This window comes from Panicum virgatum, chromosome 6N (genome assembly GCF_016808335.1).
Source record: "Panicum virgatum strain AP13 chromosome 6N, P.virgatum_v5, whole genome shotgun sequence".
Lineage (NCBI taxonomy): Eukaryota > Viridiplantae > Streptophyta > Magnoliopsida > Poales > Poaceae > Panicum > Panicum virgatum.
The window spans coordinates 22170528-22193510 of NC_053150.1; the positions used below are offsets into that span (position 1 = coordinate 22170528).

The window sequence follows — 22983 nt, forward strand, 5'->3', positions numbered from 1 at the left end:
TGATGTCTGTCCATCTGGAGGGTGGGGGCTCCGCACGGGACACTAGAGTATCCCTTACTAGTGTAGACGTGGTGTTTAGATTAGCTAAGAGTTGCTGGATGTCAACTATACCCACGGTTTGTAGAGGTAGCCGGCAGGTGGTGACAGCCCTGTCTGTGCCTTTTAGTAATCCTCCACGTTCGGTATGGGGGGTAGGAGGTACATAAAGTCGCCGGGGTGTACGGGCTCCTCCCGTTACTTCGATAGCGATCTCCCTGTTGTGTAGTTTAATCTCTGACAAGCTAACTAATGAGAAAGTGTAGATATAGCTAGCCTAGAACAACTGACTTGAGCTATGACTTTTACCTTGCTCCCGGCCTAAAGTAACCTTTATTCTTTTATCCAAGAGAGTAGTTTGTGTGTGTGTCACACTACCTTCTACCATGTTATTATCTTACCCCTGTTTATGCATGAGAATATCCAATCTAGATAGAGCTCGCCAACTGATCTATATATATTCTCTCACTCATCGCCTTCCCTGCGGAAATATAAATGACATCCCGATATACTCCCGGGTAAAATGCTATAGCGGTATTCCGTGCGCTTGCGGATCTATTCATTGTTCATGAAATACTGCCGTCCCAAATTGGCATCTGCGGGCGTCATCGCTAGGTGACGTTGGTAGGCGCCAACAGCATGCTGCAATGTATTCGTGAAGATGTTCCCAGGCTTCCGGGACTGTCTCGTCCTGGAGTTGTTCAAAACTAAAAATCCTGTTCCGAAGGGCATTGGTTTTGCCCATCGAAAAGTACTTGACCAGAAAAGCATTAGAGCACGCATCCCAAGTGTTAAATGCTTCCTTGTAGGTGTAGAACCACGTCTTTGCTTTCTCAAGCAAAGAGAATGGGAACAGTCGAAGACGAATGTTATCCATCGTAGTGCCTCTTTGGTTGATTATGCTGCTCACTTCCAGAAAATTCTGTAGATGAGCGTGGGCATCCTCTGATGTCTTTCCGCAGAAGGGACTTGCTTGAACCATGTTGACAAGCCTAGTCTTTATCTCAAAGCCATCAGTGCCTTGGTAATTGTTTAGTCCAGTAGGGATATGGCTATTGGACGGGGCTGAGAATTGACGGAGTGTCTTCTAAGCCATGGGTATTGAAGCTGGTGTTGTCAAACCTAGGGAATTAACTTGAGCCTCCCTAGTCCGGGCGAGAAAACCCGTAAGGTACGATCCCGATAAACAAGATAGGTACAAAGCCTAAGCTAGAGAATTACTTCCGCACACAACTAAGATAACTTGGGAAGATAAATAAATGCGAAAAGAAAAGCTGACTCGAAAAGATAAAGAAGATAACTTATATTGATAAATGTCAAAGGAAAAGATACAAGAGCTTATACCCGACTTCCGATGATGACTCTGGAATCCCGAGAAGTTGAGCACGAGCCGCTGCAATGTGGGGCCGGCCGGCCTCCCCTAGGCCGGCCGGCCTGGGGATCCCATCATCTGGCCACCGACTTTTTGTGGACGGCTTGGATTGTCTCCTGGAAGTCGGTGGAAGAGGATTGGGTCCAAAGCACGTGATTGTTAGGCCGGCCGGCCTAGGTTTGGCTCCTCTCGGCCCTCCGTTTCACCGACGCATCAATCAACGGTTGCACATTCTTGCTCAAGGTGGTTTAGGTCTTGAAACTGCGTTTGGACACTGAAAGTGGACCCAACCTTCCATTGCTCAAGCCTTTCGGTCTTTGTTTGTGAATTTTGGATGGAACCAAATTGGATTGGCTTGGATTTGTGCTCATGATCACTTTGGCAAAGTTTTGTGGCATGGTATGTTGAGGTGCCAGACCGGCCGGCCTAGGGTAGGCCGGCCGGCCTGGGATTTTGCCTATTTTTCATTATTTTGGGAACACTAATTGCTGCGACCACAATTCATCCAAAACTTATTGCACTTGTTAGAAATAAGCAAAATATGTATGGAACATGGCGTAAAGCTCATGTTATTCTCGAGAAATTGACGGTCAAAATGGGAAATAATGGCCGTCAACACTTGGGATTTCAGCTAGTTATCTTGTTCAAGATCCTACATCATGAAGATCGAGACCGAGACTCATCATCTGGTATCAGAGCTGTGTTGCCACGGTAAAATTCTTTACACTTAGCTACATATATTTTTGTCTTCGTCCTATCCAACATAAAGCCAAAAAAAATTATGTCATAGCCTTTTATATTAATCTGTTTATCTAATGCGTTTGGTTAAGTTTCAGTCCATTAGAGTCTTTGTTTAGTTGTTGATCATTTCATCCTTTGCGTGTTCTTTTGTGCTTTTCATATCGCTGAAAAATTCCTAAAAAAAGAGTAAACCAATTCTATCCTTTGCGTAAACTATTATCCTATCAACATATATAGCTGCTGGTTGCATGAGTTTCTACCTTTAATTTTTGCAAGTACTATATCTGATCTTGTCTTAGTATTGTTAAAAAAGAGTCAAAAAGAGGAAAGAAAAGTTGCAGCAAAAAATGTTCTGTTGAGAAAGTTGGAAAAGAAAGTAGGGAGAGAGTGTTGGTATGCACAAGTGCTGAATTTTCATATCAAGTTGTGTAACCAGTTTGCTATCTTCCTTTGGTGCAATTTTTGCTAGGAGTTTCCTTGTGAACCATCCATCCCTAGCATAATCCTTGTTTGCATCAAGTCTGAAATTTCTTTTTGTGTCTGTGTTACATCCATTACATCATTCATATCTTGTGATCAGCACTAGGCATTGGATCTCTAGCTTGGATTGCTATTTAAATTTACAACAACTAGAATTCAGATTGCCCCTTGTGTATCACCCTTACCAAGCTCAACATAAAACTATCGTGTACGGATTGCTTGATCTTGTATTCACTCAATTATCACTACTCTTTACCACCACACGGATTACTTCTGTGATCTGTAGGGAAACATAAGAGCTTTGGTTGGTAAGAGAAGGTGAGGTTGTGAGATCCACATAATTTCCATTCCACATATAATTGCTATTTTGTTTTCACTAACCATACAACAAGATGTCTGGACAACCCAATTTTGATGAATGTGTTACCATTGCACAATTCAATGAGATGAGGCAAAGCATGGAAGAAAGGCAGGACAGGTTGACACAAGATCTTCAGGCCCTTATGGTTGAAATCAGAAGACGTCGCCAACCTCATGACGGTACAAGAAACCATGGTGATAGTGAAGAAAGTGACGGAGCTGCTGCTAGGAGAGCAAGAGAGCAAGGAAGGAGGAACCGATATGGTGCACATGGTAGAGGAAGGGGACAAGGTAGAAGACATAATGAGAGTGATGATTCTAAAGATGTGGGTGATAATAGCCATTTACAAAATCCATTCGGTCGCCGACCTCATAGAAGAGGTAACCAAGAAGAGAGGTTGGGTAAACTGAAATTTACCATGCCAAAATTTGAGGGAGGATCTGATCCTGAAGCTTATTTCACTTGGGAGTTTAAGGTGGATAAAATCTTTCGCTTGCATAATTATACCGAAGAGAAGAAGTTGGCAATAGCATCTCTAGAGTTTGATGGATATGCTCTGATCTGGTGGGAACAACTTCTCCGTGATCGTGAAGAAGATGGGGAACCTCCTATTACTACTTGGGAAGAAATGAAGTATGAGATGAGAATTCATTTTGTGCCGAAGCACTATCGGCGTGACCTTTTTGATAAATTGCAGAATTTGAAGCAAGGAAGTTTGTCAGTTGAGGAGTATTATAAAGAGATGAAGAAGTCTATGATTAGAGCCAATGTGTATGAAGATGAAGAACAAACCATTGCATGTTTCATGGCTGGGCTGCATCGCAATATTCAGCGCATTGTTGATTGCATGTTTCATGGCTGGGCTGCATCGCAATATTCAGCGCATTGTTGAGTTTCAACCATACCGTCATCTTATTGATTTGGTACATCAAGCAAGCAAAGCTGAGCGTCAATTGCAGCAAGACATGAAGAGCAATAGAGGGACATTCAGTACCAAGAGTACTCCAAGTGGAGGTAAATTTACCCCAAGAGCCAATGAAAATCGAGGTGCAATCACCAACTCAAGCAGTGGGTTACGTTCTAGTGCTCATGGTGCTTCTAGTGGGAAAGAATTGGCTGTTCAAAGTGAGAAAACCAAACCTGCAATATCATCATCTACTTCAATGGCTTCTGCAGCAAAAACTAGTGGAATTCAGTGTTTCAAGTGTGGAGGTCGTGGTCATGTTATAAGGGAGTGTCCAAACAATCGCACCATCATTGTAAATGACCAAGGACAATATGAATCTGCTAGTGATGTGGAGCAGGAAGTTATAGATGGAGGAGAATTAGAAGATGCTACTGAAAATGAAGCTCATACATCTTGTGAATTTGAGGGAGGTGTTGCCCTTATTGTTACTCAAATTTTCAGTCTACACATGAAAGAAGCTGAAAATGGACAAAGGCATAATCTGTTCCAAACAAGAGCCAAGATTGAGGGAAAAGTATGCAAAGTAATCATTGATGGTGGAAGTTGCCATAACCTTGCTAGCAAAGAAATGATTGATAAACTTGGTTTGAAGTTGCTGAAACATTCTCACCCATACCATGTACAATGGCTAAACAACTCAGGTTCCATCAAAATTGCACAAAGAGTGAAAGTTCCATTCAAAGTTGGTGAATATGTTGATACCATAGAGTGTGATGTGGCACCCATGACAGTATGTCAACTGCTGTTGGGAAGGCCATGGCAATATGATCGTTCATCTCTACATTGTGGTGCACAAATCAATACACCATCAAGTGGAAGGGAAAGAACTTTGTACTTAAACCAATGACACCACAACAACTCTTAGCTAAACACTTGCAAAAGAGCTCCGAAGTGCAGATTGACAGTGAGAAAGAAAGAGAGAAAAAGAATATGAGTGCCCTCCACAAATCGGTGAGTGAGAGCCACAAACCAATTGACAGAGATAAAAAGAAAAGAGAGGAAAATAATCTGATCATGTTAGCCACCAAATCTGAAATGAGAGATGTGAGGAATAACCCAAACCAAACACTCGTTGTACTTCTGTACAAGGACACATTGCTTTCAGCTAACAACATAACATCTCTTCCTAGTGTTATTTCACATCTTTTGTAGGACTACAAGGATGTTTTTTTCCAGAGGAAATACCAGCAGGGCTGCCCCCATTACGAGGCATTGAACATCAAATTGATCTCATACCTGGAGCTACATTACCCAATCGTCCACCATACCGCACCAATCCTGAAGAAACAAAGGAAATTCAAAGGCAAGTACAAGCACTTTTAGTCAAAGGTTATGTGCGTGAAAGTTGAAGTCCTTGTGATGTCCCTGTTATTTTGGTGCCAAAAAAAGATGGATCATGGCAAATGTGTGTTCATTGTAGAGCCATCAATAATATCAGTATTCGTTATCATCATCCTATTCCTAGGCTAGATGATATGCTTGATGAATTGAGTGGTTCTATCATTTTTTCTAAAATTGATTTGCGAAGTGGTTACCATCAAATTAGAATGAGGATTGGAGATGAATGGAAAACTGCTTTCAAAACAAAGTTTGGGTAGTATGAATGGTTAGTTATGCCTTTCGGTTTGACAAATGCTCCAAGTACTTTCATGAGATTGATGAACCATGTCTTAAGAGCTTTCATTGGAAAATTTGTTCTGGTTTACTTTGATGATATCCTTATTTACAGCAAGACATTGGAGGAACATGCAGAACATGTACAACAAGTTTTGGATGTACATAGAAAAAAAAATTGTTTGCTAACCTTGAGAAGTGCATCTTTTGCACAGATCAAGTTATGTTTCTTGGTTTTGTTGTCTCTGGACAGGGAATTCAAGTGGATGAATCCAAGATTAAAGCAATAAAGGAATGACCAACCCCCGAGAATGTAAATCAGGTAAGAAGTTTTCATGGACTCGCTGGTTTTTACAGGAGATTTGTAAAAGATTTCAGCACCATAGCTGCTCCACTGAATGAATTGACAAAGAAAGGTGTCGCCTTCAATTGGCGTGAGCCACAAGAGAATGCTTTTCAAGAATTGAAGAAAAGGTTGATGGAAGCACCACTACTTGTGTTGCCGGATTTCACAAAAACCTTTGAGGTTGAATGTGATGCAAGTGGGATTGGAATTGGAGGTGTGCTCATGCAAGATGGAAAACCGGTTGCATATTTTAGTGAAAAGTTGGGACGAGCACAACTGAACTACTCCGTCTATGACAATGAGTCGTACACTTGGTAAGAGTACTTGAAACTTGGCAACATTATTTATGGCCAAAAGAATTTGTTATCCATATAGATCATGAAGCATTGAAGTACTTGAAAGGCCAAGCCAAACTGAACCGTCGCCATGCCAAGTGGGTTGAATTCATTGAAACTTTTCCTTATGTGGTGAAATATAAGAAAGGTAAGGATAAACTTGTTGCTGATGCATTGTCCCAAAGAAATATTTTGTTGAACCAACTTGAGGTAAAGGTGCTGGGACTAGAGGGTATGAAAGATTTATATCATAATGATCATGAGTTTTCAGAACCATATGCCAAATGTACAGCTGGAAAAGGATGGGAAAAATATCATATTCATGATGGATATTTATTTAGAGCTAACAAAATATGTGTGCCAAATTATTTTGTTAGACTCTTGTTGTTACAGGAATCACATGCAGGCGGACTAATGGGTCATTTTGGTTGGAAAAAGACCTATGAGCTGCTGGCCGACCATTTCTATTGGCCAAAGATGAGAAGAGACGTTGAGAGACTTGTGCAGCGATGCATCACGTGCCACAAAGCTAAGTCAAAACTGAACCCCCATGGTTTATACACTCCATTGCCTATTCCTAAAGTTTCTTGGGAAGATATTAGTATGGACTTTGTTTTAGGTTTACTAAGGGCTAAGAGGGGGAGCGACTCTATTTTTGTTGTTGTTGATAGATTCTCAAAAATGGCACATTTTATACCTTGTCAAAAAAGCGATGATGCTTCCCACATAGCCTCTTTGTTTTTTAGAGAACTTGTGAGATTGCACGGGATGCCCAGGACCATTGTTTCAGATCGAGATACAAAGTTCTTGAGTTACTTTTGGAAGACATTGTGGGCAAAACTTGGAGCAAGGTTGCTGTTTTCTACAACTTGTCACCCACAAACGGATGGACAAACTGAGGTGGTAAATACAACACTTTCCATGCTGCTGCGTACCCTGATCAAGAAGAATTTGAAAGAGTGGGAAGATTGCTTGCCACATGTGGAGTTTGCATATAACAGGGCAGTACATTCTACCACTCATATGTGTCCATTTGAAGTTGTATATGGATTCAAACCGCTTCCTCCCATAGATTTGTTGTCATTACCATTGCAGGAATGGTGTAACATGGAAGCCTCCAAGCGTGCTACATATGTGAAGGAGATACATAAGAAGACAAAATAAGCAATAGAGAAGAAAACCAAGTACTACGCTAAATGGGCGAAAAAGCATCGTAAGAAGGTGACATTCGAACTGGGAGATTTCGTTTGGGTACACCTTCGCAAGGAGCGCTTTCCAGAGAGACGTAAATCAAAATTGATGCCAAGAGGAGATGGACCATTCAGAGTACTAGAAAAAATAAATGATAATGCATACAAGATTGAGCTCCCTGATGACTATGGTGTTAGTACAACATTCAATGTTGCTGACCTAACACCATACTTTGGCCTGGAAGAATCAGAGTCGAGGATGACTCCTTTTCAAGAGGGGGGGATGATGAGGCCATCTCAACTAAACAAGATATAAACCAAGCACATGATGTGGAAGATGTCAACCAAGTAAGAGAACAAGTGTACATTGGACCAATTACACATAGTCGAGCTAAGAAACTACAACAAGAGGTGAACGCGCTACTTTGTGAAATTCATTTTAATATTAATGAGAATTATATACTGCCTAAGTCGTGCACGTTGCTATTACTCAGGTTCACCAAGGAGGATGACAAGAACACAGAAGGAGAATATTACAGAGAAGGACCACACTCGAACCCGTCCAGTGCTGCAGAACAGTCCGAAAGAATCAGTCATAACTTTTGATTCCCAAAAGCTATGATAGTCAATGAGGATATTTTGGAAAGCTTATCAAGTCTACTTTCCAATGGCATACTTACCGAGTACTTTTGATTACCCAGTAATGGATCTGAGTACTTTAGTGAAGACTGGTCAGAATGTCAACAGTCTGCCAGACGTTCAACTTCCCATGCAAAACTGTACTACTGTAGAATGTTTCGTGCTTCATGCTGCACATAGTTGGAAAGCTTATCACGTTAGCTTTCCAACGCAACAAACCTCATATCATTTGGACTTCCCAATAAGGAGTTATGGCCGATTTAGTGGAGACTGCACAGAAGGCCAACAGCCACGCGAAGCTCCTCGGGTTTTCAGTTCGTGTTGACTTTTGAGTTACCATAACTCCAGAAACTCCAAGAGTCATTCACACCCAACAAGGAGGGTTGTTTCTTGTATAAGTACTTCATGTATCTCAGAGAATAATCAAGACTTTGATAATGAAATAGAACCCCTTTTGTTCAACTGTGTGCTAACAAATTCAGAGAGTGATCTCTACCCCTTTGCTCTTGTGATTTCCCTTGGAATTACAGAAGCAGCCGCTTCATCGGCACCCAATCCGTGCTCCTGCTACTTCATGTGCAGGTTGCGTAGGTTGGTTCTTTGAGAGTGTGATTGGGCGAATCCTTGGTTCAGGATGCCGTATAGAGACGGTGGTTGGCTCCTTGTGCGTGTCGTCAGGTTGCACTAGTTACCCGACTGGTTGTAGCTAGTTACCTTGGATGGGATTCAGCTAGTTTTCTTGTTCAAGATCCTACGTCATGAAGATCGGGACCGAAACTCATCACCCCTAGATCTTCTTGCACTGCTGCCACCAGTCCTTCCCGAGAGTCGTTCTTTGGGGGATTGTAGCTACCTGCATGGTTAGTTCGTGATGACCGCCGGGACGGGTTACCCCATCTAGTGGACACCATGCTGACATTTTCATCAGGAGCCTCGGGTTGTCCCGGGATCTTCCCACTTTCAATAGCAGGTAAAGAAGCAGCAATTTGTGCAAGTTTAGTTTCTATTGTTTTATTGATACTTAACTGATTTCTAAGAGTTGAAGACAAAGTTTCAATTTTAATATTTAGATTTTCTAGGGTTTTATCATTGGCCAAAAGCTTTTTATTTATATTTTTGTTAATTTTAATTTGGCCTAGAACTAGTTCTCTTAAGGGAGGTTCGAATTGAAATTCGAATTAAAAGAAGAGTTATAACCTCCCTGGAATGGTGGACGCAGCTGGTTCCACCCCTGGCCTCCTTGTAGTGGACGATACCCATTGTTGCTATTGAGGTATGCGCAGTCTTCATGGGTCTCGGGGCAGTCGTTCCCCGAGTGTCCATCATTGCCACAAACTTCGCACGTAAAGTGCAAACCCATGGCATAAATGGGAGCATGGATCTGTTGTTGGCTCCATTCTCCCAACTTCTTGATTAGGAGGTCCAGCTTCGCAGCAATCATATCCTTCTCCTTGACAGTATGCATGCCCTTCGTCCGAAGATGGAGTCGTTCTTCGCTCCACCCCTGATTGGAGACCATTTTCTTGACCAAAGCTTTGGCTTTCATGATGGTCATGTCGAGAAAAGCTCCTCCAGCAGTAGCGTCGATATGGGCTTGGGATGTCGTTGTTAGCCCATTGTAGAAGCTTTGGAGGACGATCCATTCGTCCATCCCATGATGAGGATAGGCTGACATATATTCTTGCAGCCTTTTCCAAGCTCCCGGGATGGATTCCATCCCTGTCTGCTGGAAACTTGATATCTTCCCACGAAGGACATTCGTCTTGCCCAGCGGGAAGAACTTTTTGCGAGGAACGCCTTGGAGCATTTGTCCCAGGTATCGATGTCTTTTTCCTTGTAAAACCATTGTTTCGCCTTTCCCAGCAGGGAAAAGGGAAACAAACTCAGCTTGATAACATCGGCAGCGACACCCCATATCACCACGATGTCGCAGAGCTCCAGAAAATTTTGCAAATGTGCATTTGTGTCCTCATTTGGATTGCCATAGAACGGGCTAGCCTGCACCATGTTGATGAGGCTGGACTTGAGTTCAAAATTCACGTCCCCAATGTTGATGCTAGATCCAGTAGCCATATTGGCGGTGGAAGGGATAGAGAACTCGCGGAGAGTCTTCTCAAATAGCCTCAGGAACAGTGGGTGCTTCGAACTGGATTTCTTTACCGAAAGAGTAGCGGGAGAAGGAACGACGCGAGGTCGTGATCTTCTCACAAGCTTCTCTGGATTTTCTGTGTAGTTTTCCAGCAGGGAGAAACTGGTCATACACTACCCCTATCTTCTTTCAAAAAAATAAAATAAAACATAAAGTGACATTAGCCTGAAAGAGTAATGACTATATCTTGAGTACGAAGCCTAGATTAATATCAGCACAATAACTTTGTTCACATGCCATCCCCGGCAACGGCGCCAGAAATGCTTGTTGGCATTTCTTAACGTCGCCACCATTAGGGGTTAGTTCCCGGCAACGGCGCTAGAAATGCGTGTTGACTTTCCTTGGCGTAATCACTAGAAATGGGGGTGTTAAGCCCATCACTAGCAACTACACCAAGGAATGCCACTTTCGTGGTATAGTCTATACGATTACAGATGGGATCCGCAAGCACACAGATATACAGTTATAGCATTTCACCCGAAGAGTACGGGTACCATTATTTATATTTTCCCAAAGGATGGCAGTGACAAAGGTATTGTACTTAACATTAATCATGACATTGTTCCTCAAGTAGTAGGCACAACTCTAGCAGGGATAAGTCGTAAAGAAGATAAATAAGGGTAATGTGACACAGGCACACATCCAACACCCAAGGAAGAAAAGAATAAAAGAACAAAAGAACGAACTAAATTATCCTATATTAAGTTAGCTGGAGCTTAGGCTAGGTTAAGGGTCCCAGTGTATCTATTCAAAGCAAAGGTTATGTTAGAACATGGTTAGGGCAGCTGGAGCTTAGGCTAGGTTAAGGGTCCCAGTGTATCTATTCAAAGCAAAGGTTATGTTAGAACATGGTTAGGGCTGCAGGTGCCAGGAAATTGAGATAGCGGGGAGAAGATCATGCACTGGAGAACGTCCAGTCCTATTACCTCTTTGCATGAACTCCTACACCATAGCCGAACGTCGGGGAATGCACTAATCGCAACACAGCTGTTACGACGGATGGACAGGGCGGTCACCTCCTACCGTCTACCCCAGTCACACAGTGGAGCATGGTCATATCCGTAGGATTCCACATAACCGAGAACCACGCCCGTGTATGAGGTCACTACTCTAGCGTCCCCGGGTCTCCCCCCCTTCGGATGGACAAGTAAAACACTAGAGCAAGCCCGAAAGCACAACGAACCGATATTTGTACCCAGATCATCTGGCCTAACCATACTCGTCACACAACTCATGATAAACCAAAGCATGTATTGATAAACTATCGAAATATTAAAGCAACCATGATCAAGCTCTATATTATGAATAGAGTACTGACAAATAGAATACAAAGCCATCCCGAGAGTCGATGATCGCTCAACGACTCCGAGGACGACTTCCTTCGCTAAAGGAAAACCAGCCTAGCTCCACTACCTAAGCAAGAGGGGGGTGGAGAGGCCCTATTTATACTGTTGGAGGTCGATTCCTGCCAAATGCAAGTATGGAAGGTAATCAGGTGCCTTGGCCGTGACTCCTCCTCAAAGTGCACCTAGACAGGGGCCAGGCCAGGTTCGGTCGACCCCACCTAGTGTCCCCTCATCCTTATCCTCTTCTGGCCGGCTGACAGGTGGGCCCTCAACCTTATCCTTTCGTGCATCTTCCGTGGCGCCTCCATTTGCTCTACTAGGTGGACCCTCCTTGTATGGGTGTGATGCCAGACGGGATCTTATGTGTACTTGTGTGGCGCTTTCATCGTGTTTTTGTCTTATTCCACTCTTGCTCATCTGAAATCATGTAAACTCCAAAATAGTTGTGGAACTAGGTTAGTGATACAAATATGCGAGTGGGCGTATAGTTTTCCTTTATTATTGAGTCGAGTTGACGGTCCAATTTAGCACTTAACGATCGTCAACAGATATCTTTATTTACAGCAAGTCTCTTGATGAACATGTTGAACATATAAAATGTGTGCTTGCTGTTTTGAGGAAAGAATGCTTGTATGCTAACCTTGAAAAGTGCACCTTTTGCACCGACAAGGTAGTCTTCCTTGGCTTTGTTGTTTCAGCTCATGGTGTGGAGGTGGATGAGGAAAAGATCAAGACTGTTCGTGAGTGGAAACCTCCACAAAATGTGAGCCAAGTACGAAGCTTCCTTGGACTAAGGCTTCTACCGTCGGTTTGTGAAAGATTGCAGTTCCATTGCTGCCTCAGTAAATGAGTTGACAAAGAGGGATGTACCATTCCAATGGGGTGAAGCACAAGAGAAAGCATTTGACGAGTTGAAGAAGAAATTGACATTAGCCCCACTCCTTGCACTTCCAGATTTTGGTAAGATCTTTGAAATTGAATGTGATGCAAGTGGTGTAGGGATTGGAGGCGTGCTCATGCAGGACAGAAGGCACATTGCATACTTCAGTGAAAAGCTAAGTGGTCCAACACTGAATTATTCTATTTATGACAAAGAACTTTATGCTCTTGTGAGTAGTTTGGAAACTTGGCAACACTACCTTTTGCCCAAAGAATTTGTGATACATTCAGACCATGAATCTTTGAAACATGTAAAGGGCCAACTAAAATTGAACAAAAGACATGCTAAATGGAGCGAATTCATTGAATATATTCCATATATTGTCAATTACAAAAAGGGAAAGAAAAATATTGTTGGAGATGCTTTGTCTAGACGCCATGCTTTGCTATCCCAACTTGATGCTAAAATTCTCGGTTTGGAGAACATCAAAGATTTGTATGCTACTGATTCTTTCTTTGATGAACCATTTGATAAATGTTGTGATGGCAAGGGCTGAAACAAGTTCCATTTTCATGATGGATTTTTGTTTAGAGCTAACAAACTTTGCATTCCAGAAAAACAGAGCAAGTGTTGGCTCATCATTTCTTTTAGCCAAAGATGCGGCAAGATGTGGAGAGACATATCCTTCGCTGCGTAACCTGCCACAAAGCTAAGTCACGCTTGAACCCTCATGGTTTATATGCCCTGTTGCCTATTCCTAATGTTCCATTGGAAGACATTTCTATGGACTTTGTTCTTAGATTACCTCGAACCAAGAGGGGGAGGCATTCAATCTTTGTTGTGGTTGATCTTTTTAGCAAAATGGCACACTTTATTCCCTGTCATAAGAGTGACGATGCTTCACACATTGCTGAATTACTTTTCAAGGAAATTGTGCATCTACATAGAATGCCACGTACCATTGTGTCGGATCGTGACACCAAGTTCTTGAGTTACTTTTGGAAGACTTTGTGGGGTAAACTTGGGACAAGGCTGCTGTTCTCCAAAACATGTCATCCACAAACTGATGGGCAGACCGAAGTTGTCAACCGCACGTTGTCAACAATGCTGCGAGCTGTCCTTAAGAACCTAAAATTATGGGAAGAAAGTTTGCCTCATGTGGAATTTGCATACAACATGGCAGTACATTCAACTACATAATTTTGTCCATTTGCGATTGCATATGGTTTTAAACCTACTGCTCCCATCGATCTTTTGCCTTTGCCTATGGAGGAATGTGTGAATTTTGATGCAAGCAAGAGAGCTGAATTTGTCAAAAACATTCATGATCGAGCTAGAGCGAACATTGAAAAGATGACCAAGCTGTATGAGAAGAACGCCACCAAGGGTTGCAAGAAGATGCTATTTGAACCAGGAGATTTGGTTTGGGTGCACTTACGCAAAGATCGCTTTCCTGGACAATGCAAGTGCAAGTTGCAGCCCAGAGCTGATGGTCCCTTCAATGTTCTTCGAAAGATCAATGATAATGCATATGAAATTGATCTTCCAAATACATATAGTGTTAGTACAAGTTTCAATGTCTCTGACCTTTCTGCGTTATATGGATCAGAAGAGTTGAGAACAACTCCTTTTCAAGAGGGGAAGGATGATGAGGACATCCCAACCATACATGCTACTTCAAGTGTCAAGAATTCACCATCCAATATCAAAAATACAAATCAAGGTGTATGACCACGTCGAACACACCATCAAGCAACATGTTACAACCTCCAACTCAAGTATCACCTACATCGACACCAGCCCAAGTCTTTGATGGACCAATTACGCGTGGCCGAGCTAAGAAACTACAACAAGAGGTGAATGCGCTACTTTGTGAAATTCGTTTTCATATCAATGAGAATTATATACTGCCTAAGTTTTGCACGCTGCCATTACTTCGGTTCACCAAGGAGGATGACAAGAATACAAAAGAAGACAAAGAGAAGAACCACACTTGAACCCGACTAGTCCTGCCGAACAGTCTGAAAGAAGTAGTCTTACTTTTTGATTCCCAAAAGCTATAAAGGTCAATGAGAAAATTTTGGATAGCTTATCAAGTCTACTTTCTAATGAAATTCATACCGAGTAATTTGGATTATCCACTATTGAGATCCGATTACTTTATATTAAGACTGGTCAGAAGATCAACAGTCTGCTAGATGTTCAGTTTCCCATGCAAAACTGTACCAATCTACAAGGTTTCATGGTTCAACCTATACATGTCTGGAAAGGTAATTAAGTCTACTTTCCAATGCAACAAACCACATGTCATTTGGACTTCCCAATAAGGAGTTATGACCATTTTACTGAGAACTGCACAGAAGCCCAGAAGACATGAGAGGGAATTAAAGACCTCGTGAATGCTTCACTAGTTGGCCTTCCACCTTCCAACATGGAGACTTCAGTTCATACCTATCTAGGAGGGTTGTTCCTAGTGTAAATATCCCCTATGTGTATTCAGAAAACAACTTCTGATGATTTGATAAACCGATGTGGTATTGCAGCCATGCTGCTGTGTGTCTTACACACCTTTGTTCTTGCGAGTTCTTCTTGGACTTGTGAGGAAGATCTTTCTGAGATCCCCTACTTCGTGCTCTACGGTTGGCAGTTCGGCTGTGCCATTTTGTGTGGATTAATACTGATTTGTGGTTCTGCGATCGTTCGGAGATCGAGTCGAAATCCTCAAGGTTTCGGTGCCTCTCTCCACGTCGCTTGGTCACATCCAACCTTGGTAGATATAAAACTATTTACCCGCTGTTCACAGCAAATTTATCCTTGTTCTTGAACCTACTGTCATGAAGATTGGGCCATCCTTGTGCCGGATTATATCTGTACCTATCACCAAGGGTTACCCGGAGAGTCTGGGTAATTCTCCGGATACTTCGGGCTTGAAGCCCGAACATTCCGGGCTAAAACCCGAAGACTCCGGGTTCATCAGTATTCCTCACTCAAAAGATTTTGTGGATGATTCACTACTAGACTTTCCCCCTGTAACCACGAAACTGTTAGGCAACACAACTCATTTTGGTGCAATAGGGTGGGTACTATGGCACCCAAACAGTGAATTGATAGTAATAAGTGTGCATATTGCTGCACATGAATTGTGTTGCGATATTTATTTTTGTGTTGCAATAGGGTGACGTTGATGCACCCATTTTTAGGATTTGTGTTGCAATTGGTTGGGAGTACTGCTACACAATTTTGAGTTGCATTAGCATTTCGTGTTGTAATACAAAGGTGCTACAGCAACCATAGTAGCGTTGGTTGCCTTTTAAGGGCAATGTCACAACTGTTGATTCGGGTTGCAACTTTCTTGGTGCGTTGTGGCAATAGCTAGGTGGCTATTTAATCCTTTCTTGCCGCGAGATGCAATAGCATGTACGTATTGCTACAATTTTGCGTGGTTGTAATACTTGTCATAGTCATTGAAACTGTAACACGCCTATTGCAATGAAATCTTCATTGGTTGCACTTAAATTTGTCTATCACCACGCTTTCTATTCCTACAGGTGGGCCTCCAATAATCTATACAGCAGAGCATCGATCAGATCGGGACTCGTCCTAGATCTCGAGTCGACAATATCGATCGATCTCGTGATCTTGTGTCGAGCTAGATAGGTCAACAAGCAACCTACATCTTTGATCTGGATGAGAATTAAGCTACCCTCGACATCATTCTACATCTGCGGCGCCACCGGTATGGTTGTCATGATCTCGTATGCCTATTGCGTGCGTGCGTGCGTGTGTTTGTCCCCTACATATATGCATGCTAGATCATGCTCTCATTCTGATCATGCAAGCATATAAATGTCTACACACAAAGATAAGTGTTGGATGCGCTTGCCTCGACATTAAGAGGAGTGGAAGGCGAATTTCCGAACTTCTATTGAAAACTTCGGCAGATCATCATCGTGAGTTGGTGGATCTGTTGTGTGCCCATGTGATACATGTCAATGCATGATAAGATATAATAACATGTTTCAGATTCATCTTCATTTAGTTAATAGAGGGTTTGTTGATTGTTTCATCAGTAAATTCGAAGGCCAAACTTCTTCATTAGCTGAGGGTCGTGTGAATCCTGGTGTCAATCCTAATCTCAATCTTGGTATAAGAGAACCTGAAGATGCACAACCTACAGCTGATGTAGGTCTACACAACGAAGCCCCACCGCCTTATCTTGGAGAAGACGACGAAGAATACGCAAGTGATGACCCAACTGCCACTAATACTCTGATTTGAAACATTATCCGTGGCTCTATACATGGACATTCATAGATGATGGCGAGAAGCCAAATAAGGCTGCAGAGATATTTTTGAAATTATTACAAGAGGCAAAGAAAGAAATGTATCCATTATCGGTGGCAACTAAGGTTTCTTTTATTGTGCAACTTTTTTAGATAAAGTGCTTGTACAGTATTAGTAACAAAGCATTGGAGGCCATACTTAATCTGTTCTCAAGGGTTCTCCATGAAGACCATTGTATCCCAAATTCCTTGGATAAAGTGCAAAGGGTGGTTCGAGACCTAGGCTTGGACTATATGAAGATACACGCATGTAAGAATGATTGTGTGTTATTTTTTAAGAAAAAATCAAAGCTGGAGACATGTCCCATATGTGGGGAGTCTAGGTGGAGAGGTGTAGAGAACATCTCTGAGAAGGACGTATAGATGTCCATGCAGCCTGCAGCCCGTTGGATCGGCCCAAGCACGGTCAAATTGGCCTGGCCCAAGCACGGCCCGGCCCGCTCTCCACCGAGCCTGGGCTGGCCCGCCCGTCAACCGTGCCCGGGCTTGGGCCATCACGGCCCGACACGAAATTAGCAGGACGGCCCGATATAGGCCCATTAACTCCAAATATGCACAGCCCAGCCATCCCATAGGCCACTGATCCAGCGCCCCCAAAACACAAAACCCTAGCCTACCAGGTACCAGCCCCCGAGCGCCCGACCCCCTCCCCCGCACCGCCGGCGCCGGCCGCAGGCGTAGCGCGCCAGTGCCTCGCAGCCCCCACCCCCCTGTCCCAGTCTCCTCCCTCCCCCGGCCCCCGCCCCCCGCCTCCCCAGGGCTCGGCGCCGCGCTCCCAGGAAGCCCAATGGGAACGGCCACTCGGCCGCTGAGCTACCACAGGCGGTCGACCTCGGCAGCGGAGCAGGGGCCTTTGGTGGTTGGGTGCAGGCCTTGCCGTCGGTCCTGAGGCCTGAGCTCGGCCAGGGAGAGAACGGCACGGCGGTCGACGTCGGCAGCGGAGCAGCGACCTTCGGTGGCGCGACGGGGATGGCCGGTGGACTCGGCGGGCATGGATGTGCGGCCGGCGGCCCCATGACCCCGTCCTAGGCTCCACGGCGCCGGCCGCTGCCTCTTCGTCTCCGACCCGCCGGCTGTCGCCGCCTCCTCGTCTCCGACGGCCTGACCCGCCGGCTGCCGCCTCCACTGTCGGCCTCTCCTCTAGTCCCCTTCCCCTCCATCTCCGGTGGGCTTCGGACGGCCCGACCTCTGTTGATGGGCCGGGCTATGTCAGGCTGGCCCGGCACGAAACAGGCCCATGGGCTCGTGCCTGGGCCGCCAGGGGAGCCCGTGGGCTATCACGGCACAGCCCGCAAAGAGATTGGGCCGGGCTAGGCACGGCCCGTTAAAAACGGGCCAGGGCCGGGCCGGGCCGCCCGAATGGCCATCTATAGAAGGATGTTGCGGATGGTGCTACTGTTACGAAGCAGTTTCCAGTGAAGATCCTACCCTACTTTCCACTTATTCCTCGGCTGCAAAGAATGTATATGTTGAAGCACACATCAGAGGAAATGCAATGGCAAAAGAAAGAATTGGTCGACAATCAAAAAATGTGTCACCCTACTGACTCATTGGCATGGAAGCACATGGATAAAGAATATATCTGGTTTGCATGAGAAGGCCATAATATTAGGCTGGGTCTTGCTTCTAATGGCTTCAACCCCTTTGGGATGCAAAATGTTACATATTCCATATGGCCTATTATCCTAATACCTTACAATTTGCCTCCTTGGATGTGTCATAAACAATCTAACTGGTTGTTTTTAATGTTGATACCTGGTCCCAAATCTCCTGGAATGGATATTGATGTATATTTGAGGCCTCTTATATTGGTGCTCAAGGAGCTTTGGGAAAAAGGGTGTTCCAACATGGGATGCACATACTAGGAAGAAATTTAAATTACATGCTATTCTCCTTTGGACAATTAATGACTTCCCAGCATATGCTATGCTTTCTAGTTGGAGCATGAAAGGAAAGTTTGCATGTCCATACTGATTATTTGTGGTTTAAACATGGGTCGATGCACTGCTACATGGGACATCGACGTTTCTTGCCCTCGGACCATCCATGGCACAAGAACAAGGTCAGCTTGAACACCAAAGGTCGAAACCAGGGAGGCACTAGTACCACTGACTAGTGCACAAGTACTTGAGCAATATGAAAGTTTTGAACAAGTGAGATTTGGAAAGACGACATCAAAAAAGAGAAGCGTGACGAAGACCAATGATGGCACAACTGGAGGAAGAAGAGAATTTCTTGAGATCCCTTACTGGTCTTCTTTGCTCATCTGGCATAATTTGGACGTCATGCACATTGAGAAAAATATATGTGAGAGCATATTAGGCACTCTGCTTGAATTTGAAGGTAAATGTAAGGACAGGAAGAAGGCTCGGCTTGACATGGAGCATCTAGGGATACGACCAGATCAGCATCCTATGATTAAGAATGATAAGTATACCTTGCCATCAGCCTACATCTCAGCTCATGCGATCCTTGCATCATGCTCTACATCTTTTTCAACTTATTCAGTCCTGTTTATACTATTTTATGTACTGTTTCTTATTTTGTACATATGTTTCTTGTGTGATAGTGTAGACGACGTGCCGTTCGAGGGGGATCAAGAGCAAGTGTTCGAGGAAGAGAATCAGCAATTTGGCGAGGAAGGCAAGTGGTCTTCCCCATCTTCATATTCTATTTTAGCCCAATAATAGCATGTTAATTCACATTACTTTATTGTTGTATTGCATGAACTTATTGGGAATCCTATTAAGGACTTCACCTAGTCTTTTATGCAAGCCTTGGAAGACTGGGTTTAATATAAATTTGTTGGGTAGAATTGCTTAGATGCTTTATCTTGGTATTTTTATGGTTATAATCTTTGGAATATTAAACACAACTTATTCACTGTTATGTTATGGTTAATGTACAAGATCACTTTGTTTAATTGGAACATGGAGAACTACCCAAGAAGACTATACAACCACAAGGTCACATGGCTCTGACCTTAGCCGACTAATTAGACGTGTAGTTAACTGATAGCCTTACCGAAAGGGCAAGGAGGGGATCGGTGATGGGGTACATCCCGGTCCTCTTGGTGTAGTAGCCTTTGCAAAGGTGATGACCATTAGGGAGGGTTATGGTCCGATCCGCTACTGAAACTCTAGCTGGCTGTTAGTTTTCTGCGTGTCTTTGTAAAGGGTTCATAGTGGACCCTTCGCCACTCACCAAAGGAAGTGTTTAAGGGCTTGCAAACTCGGGCGACACAGGGGAACACGAATTGTGGGGAAAGTGTACAACCTCTACCGAGTGTTAAACTGATATATCAGCCGTGCTCACGGTCAAGAGCGGCTTGGACTCTCACATGATAATTGAACTTGAACAATAGTTAACTTGTGGTTCCTTGGTTTATGTGTTGGTTTCTTTATGCTTATGCTTAAGTGGGTTGGTATAAACTTATACCTAGTAAATATATGCTTGCTAATAAAATTTGACCAACTAAAATGCTAACTACTATAAACCTTAGCTTACTTGATGGCGTTGCATCTTCCCCCCACTTGCTGAGTATCAACCATAAGAGTACTCACACTTGTCTAATTGTTGTTCAGAAGAAAACAATAAAGTGGAGTACATTAGTGACTTTGAGGAGTTCTAGACGTGTTCACCAGTGAAGTTCCTATGGGAGTTGATGAAGCTTTGTTGAAGATCTCGCATATCGGTGGAACATTTAAGACCTTCGTATCTAATTAACGAAGTGTGTAATAAAGTACTTTTTCTATTTTATTTACGTTGTTGAACATTTTTCTTTGATATATTCGCTTATGATGTCCTTCATATGTATGTATACTTGATCCTGGCGCACATATGAGATACATCTAACTTCTTTTTGAAACCGGATGTGACAGCCGCCACCGTTGTGCCGGCAGCATGGTAAAAACCTTGTCGGTTGGGTTCCCGAAGGTAGTTCCTTCCCTAGGGCGCACATGCGTCCCTCTACCATGGGTTCTCGCCGGAGAGGGCCCCCCGACCAGGGCTTGCGTCACAGCCTTCGCTGCCCCTGTTGGGCCGGATTTTTTTTTCTTTTGAGCCGGTTCTGGCAACTTTGTTTAGACCTAGGGGCACCCCTATTCCTACGGTGCTAACACCATCCTTCAGAGCAGCAAAGAGTATTATAGTTGTCATTTGGACATGTATACATTTTATTAGTTTTAATGTACACTTTGAGTTACACCCTCAACTTGTTCTTCCTAATTCTTACTCCACGGGATCTCCGATCACATAGGATAGATTACCATTGTGGCATAACATACCCAAATGGGCATCATACCCATGTTGTTAGACATCACAGAAATCAGATTCCGTGATTATCCATCTTGATGTTCTTAGCATCACAGAAATCACATTCAGTGATTATCCATCTTGATATAGTGACTAGAGATTTTCAGCATGCATGAGTTTAGTTTTGCTTTAACATCAACAATGAATATCCATTTAAGCTCCATATCTTCAAATACTTTGTTCTTCACTTCTCAATTGAATATTCCATAACTTTGTTGACAAACTTTCTATTTACTGACATAAAAGATATCAGATAACATCATATCTCTTGATCATTCATACTACCTTGCCATTTCTTCTTTCAAAAGTCAGTATATTGGAATTAAATATCACATTGTTTGCCAACAAGGCTTTATATTGTTTAGACACCTTATTTTGCATGACACTATGTCTCTAACATATGGGATCACTCATTTACTTGCATGTATCAGTACCAGCCATCAATTAAGCACACATCTTATAAGATAATATCACGATATAATCATAAGAATAAATTTCTACTTGAAGCCTTGAGCAAACAAGTTAATCCTTTAATATAATATTCGTACCATTTGCACCTCTAACCATGCATATGGAGACCTAGGATTGAGGCGACCAAGGCTCATATGTCCTTTCCCAATAGTTCTAGATAGATTAGGATTAAGTACTAGTTCATCGTCGATTTCGCAACCGTGGAGAAGTTGAGGTGCATCATCATTTCCTGAATATAGGTTTTGGTGGAACTAGTTCTTCTCCCCTTTGATGGTCTCCGCCGTGGAGAAGCTAAGGTGCGTCTTCATTACTCAAATAAAGGTCTTGGTGGAACCAGTTCTTCTCCCATAGTTTGGGTGTTGGCTATTCTAGGTTGCAGGCGCCAGGTCAGCGATTTCATCAGTGGTGTGGGTCTGCTGCCTAGCTGTGTTACCCAGGATGACGAGCATGGGTTAGCGATTTCATCACTGGCCTAGGTCCGCTCCCTAGCTTTGTTGCCGAGTATGATAACCAACGTGCTTCAACAGTTGGATGTTTTAGGCGAAATAGCCAAATACATCCCTCAACTTTAGTTTAAGGATTACTTTGGTCCCTGAAGTATCAAATAGTCCACCTAAGTTCAACTTTTCATATCGGATCAAAATAGTCCTTGGGCTGATGTGGCATGCCATATATTCATGTCATGTCAGTTTTTTAGTTGTCCTTGGATGAGTAAATATGTTTATTATGTCTCATTTAACCCTTGTTTTATCCAATTATAAACAATTCTTCATGTGGATTTGATAGTATACAAGAAACCTATGTTAATGAATCACCACAAAATATTATGTCCAATAATAAATAATACCTAGTGCACAACCATTATAACAGGTATGATGAAAAAGGTGAAAATCTACTATTTTATCATGCTGACTCATTTAAATGATGCCCTTATTGCTGACATGGCAAGAACATATGGTATGTCAAGTCATCTTAGGGACCATCTTGATCCAAAATAGAAATTTTAGGGACTTTAAGTGACCTAGTTGATAGTTTAGGGGCCAAAATGACCCTTAGAGTAAAGTTCATGGACGTAAATGGTAATTATGCTGATGTTTTATGGCTTACCAACGTCAGGTGTCTTCTCGGATGGCATTATCTTGAGCCAAGTCCCGGCTTGAGAGTCTCTTCTACTATCGATGTGGGTGGCGACACTCACAACAGAGCATGGAGAAGGTCATGTTGACTAGTAAAGACTCTCTTATGCATAGTCTTGCTATATATCTATATACAATATATATCTAGATGCATAGTAAAAATTATACAACTCAAAATACCAAAACCAACTTATAAATTGGAATGGGGGAGTAACTATTGTGTCTTACAGGGTCATCCATGATAGAAGTTGTAACTGGAGAGT

The 22983-nt window shown here is 43.1% G+C and overlaps 1 protein-coding gene and 1 non-coding gene across 2 annotated transcripts; both read left to right on the top strand.

Annotated features, from left to right (window-relative positions):
* Positions 1–548: 548 nt before the first annotated feature.
* Positions 549–8543, top strand: LOC120679581. The gene is made up of 2 exons (XM_039961194.1): positions 549–3790; positions 3840–8543. Exons 1-2 carry the CDS (start codon positions 3022–3024, stop codon positions 4802–4804), a joined length of 1734 nt encoding a protein of 577 aa, XP_039817128.1. The 5' UTR covers positions 549–3021; the 3' UTR covers positions 4805–8543.
* A 1187-nt stretch (positions 8544–9730) lies between these two features.
* Positions 9731–9837, top strand: LOC120680332. The gene has a single exon (XR_005677602.1). It is a non-coding gene; the product is annotated as a small nucleolar RNA R71 (small nucleolar RNA).
* Positions 9838–22983: the final 13146 nt, after the last annotated feature.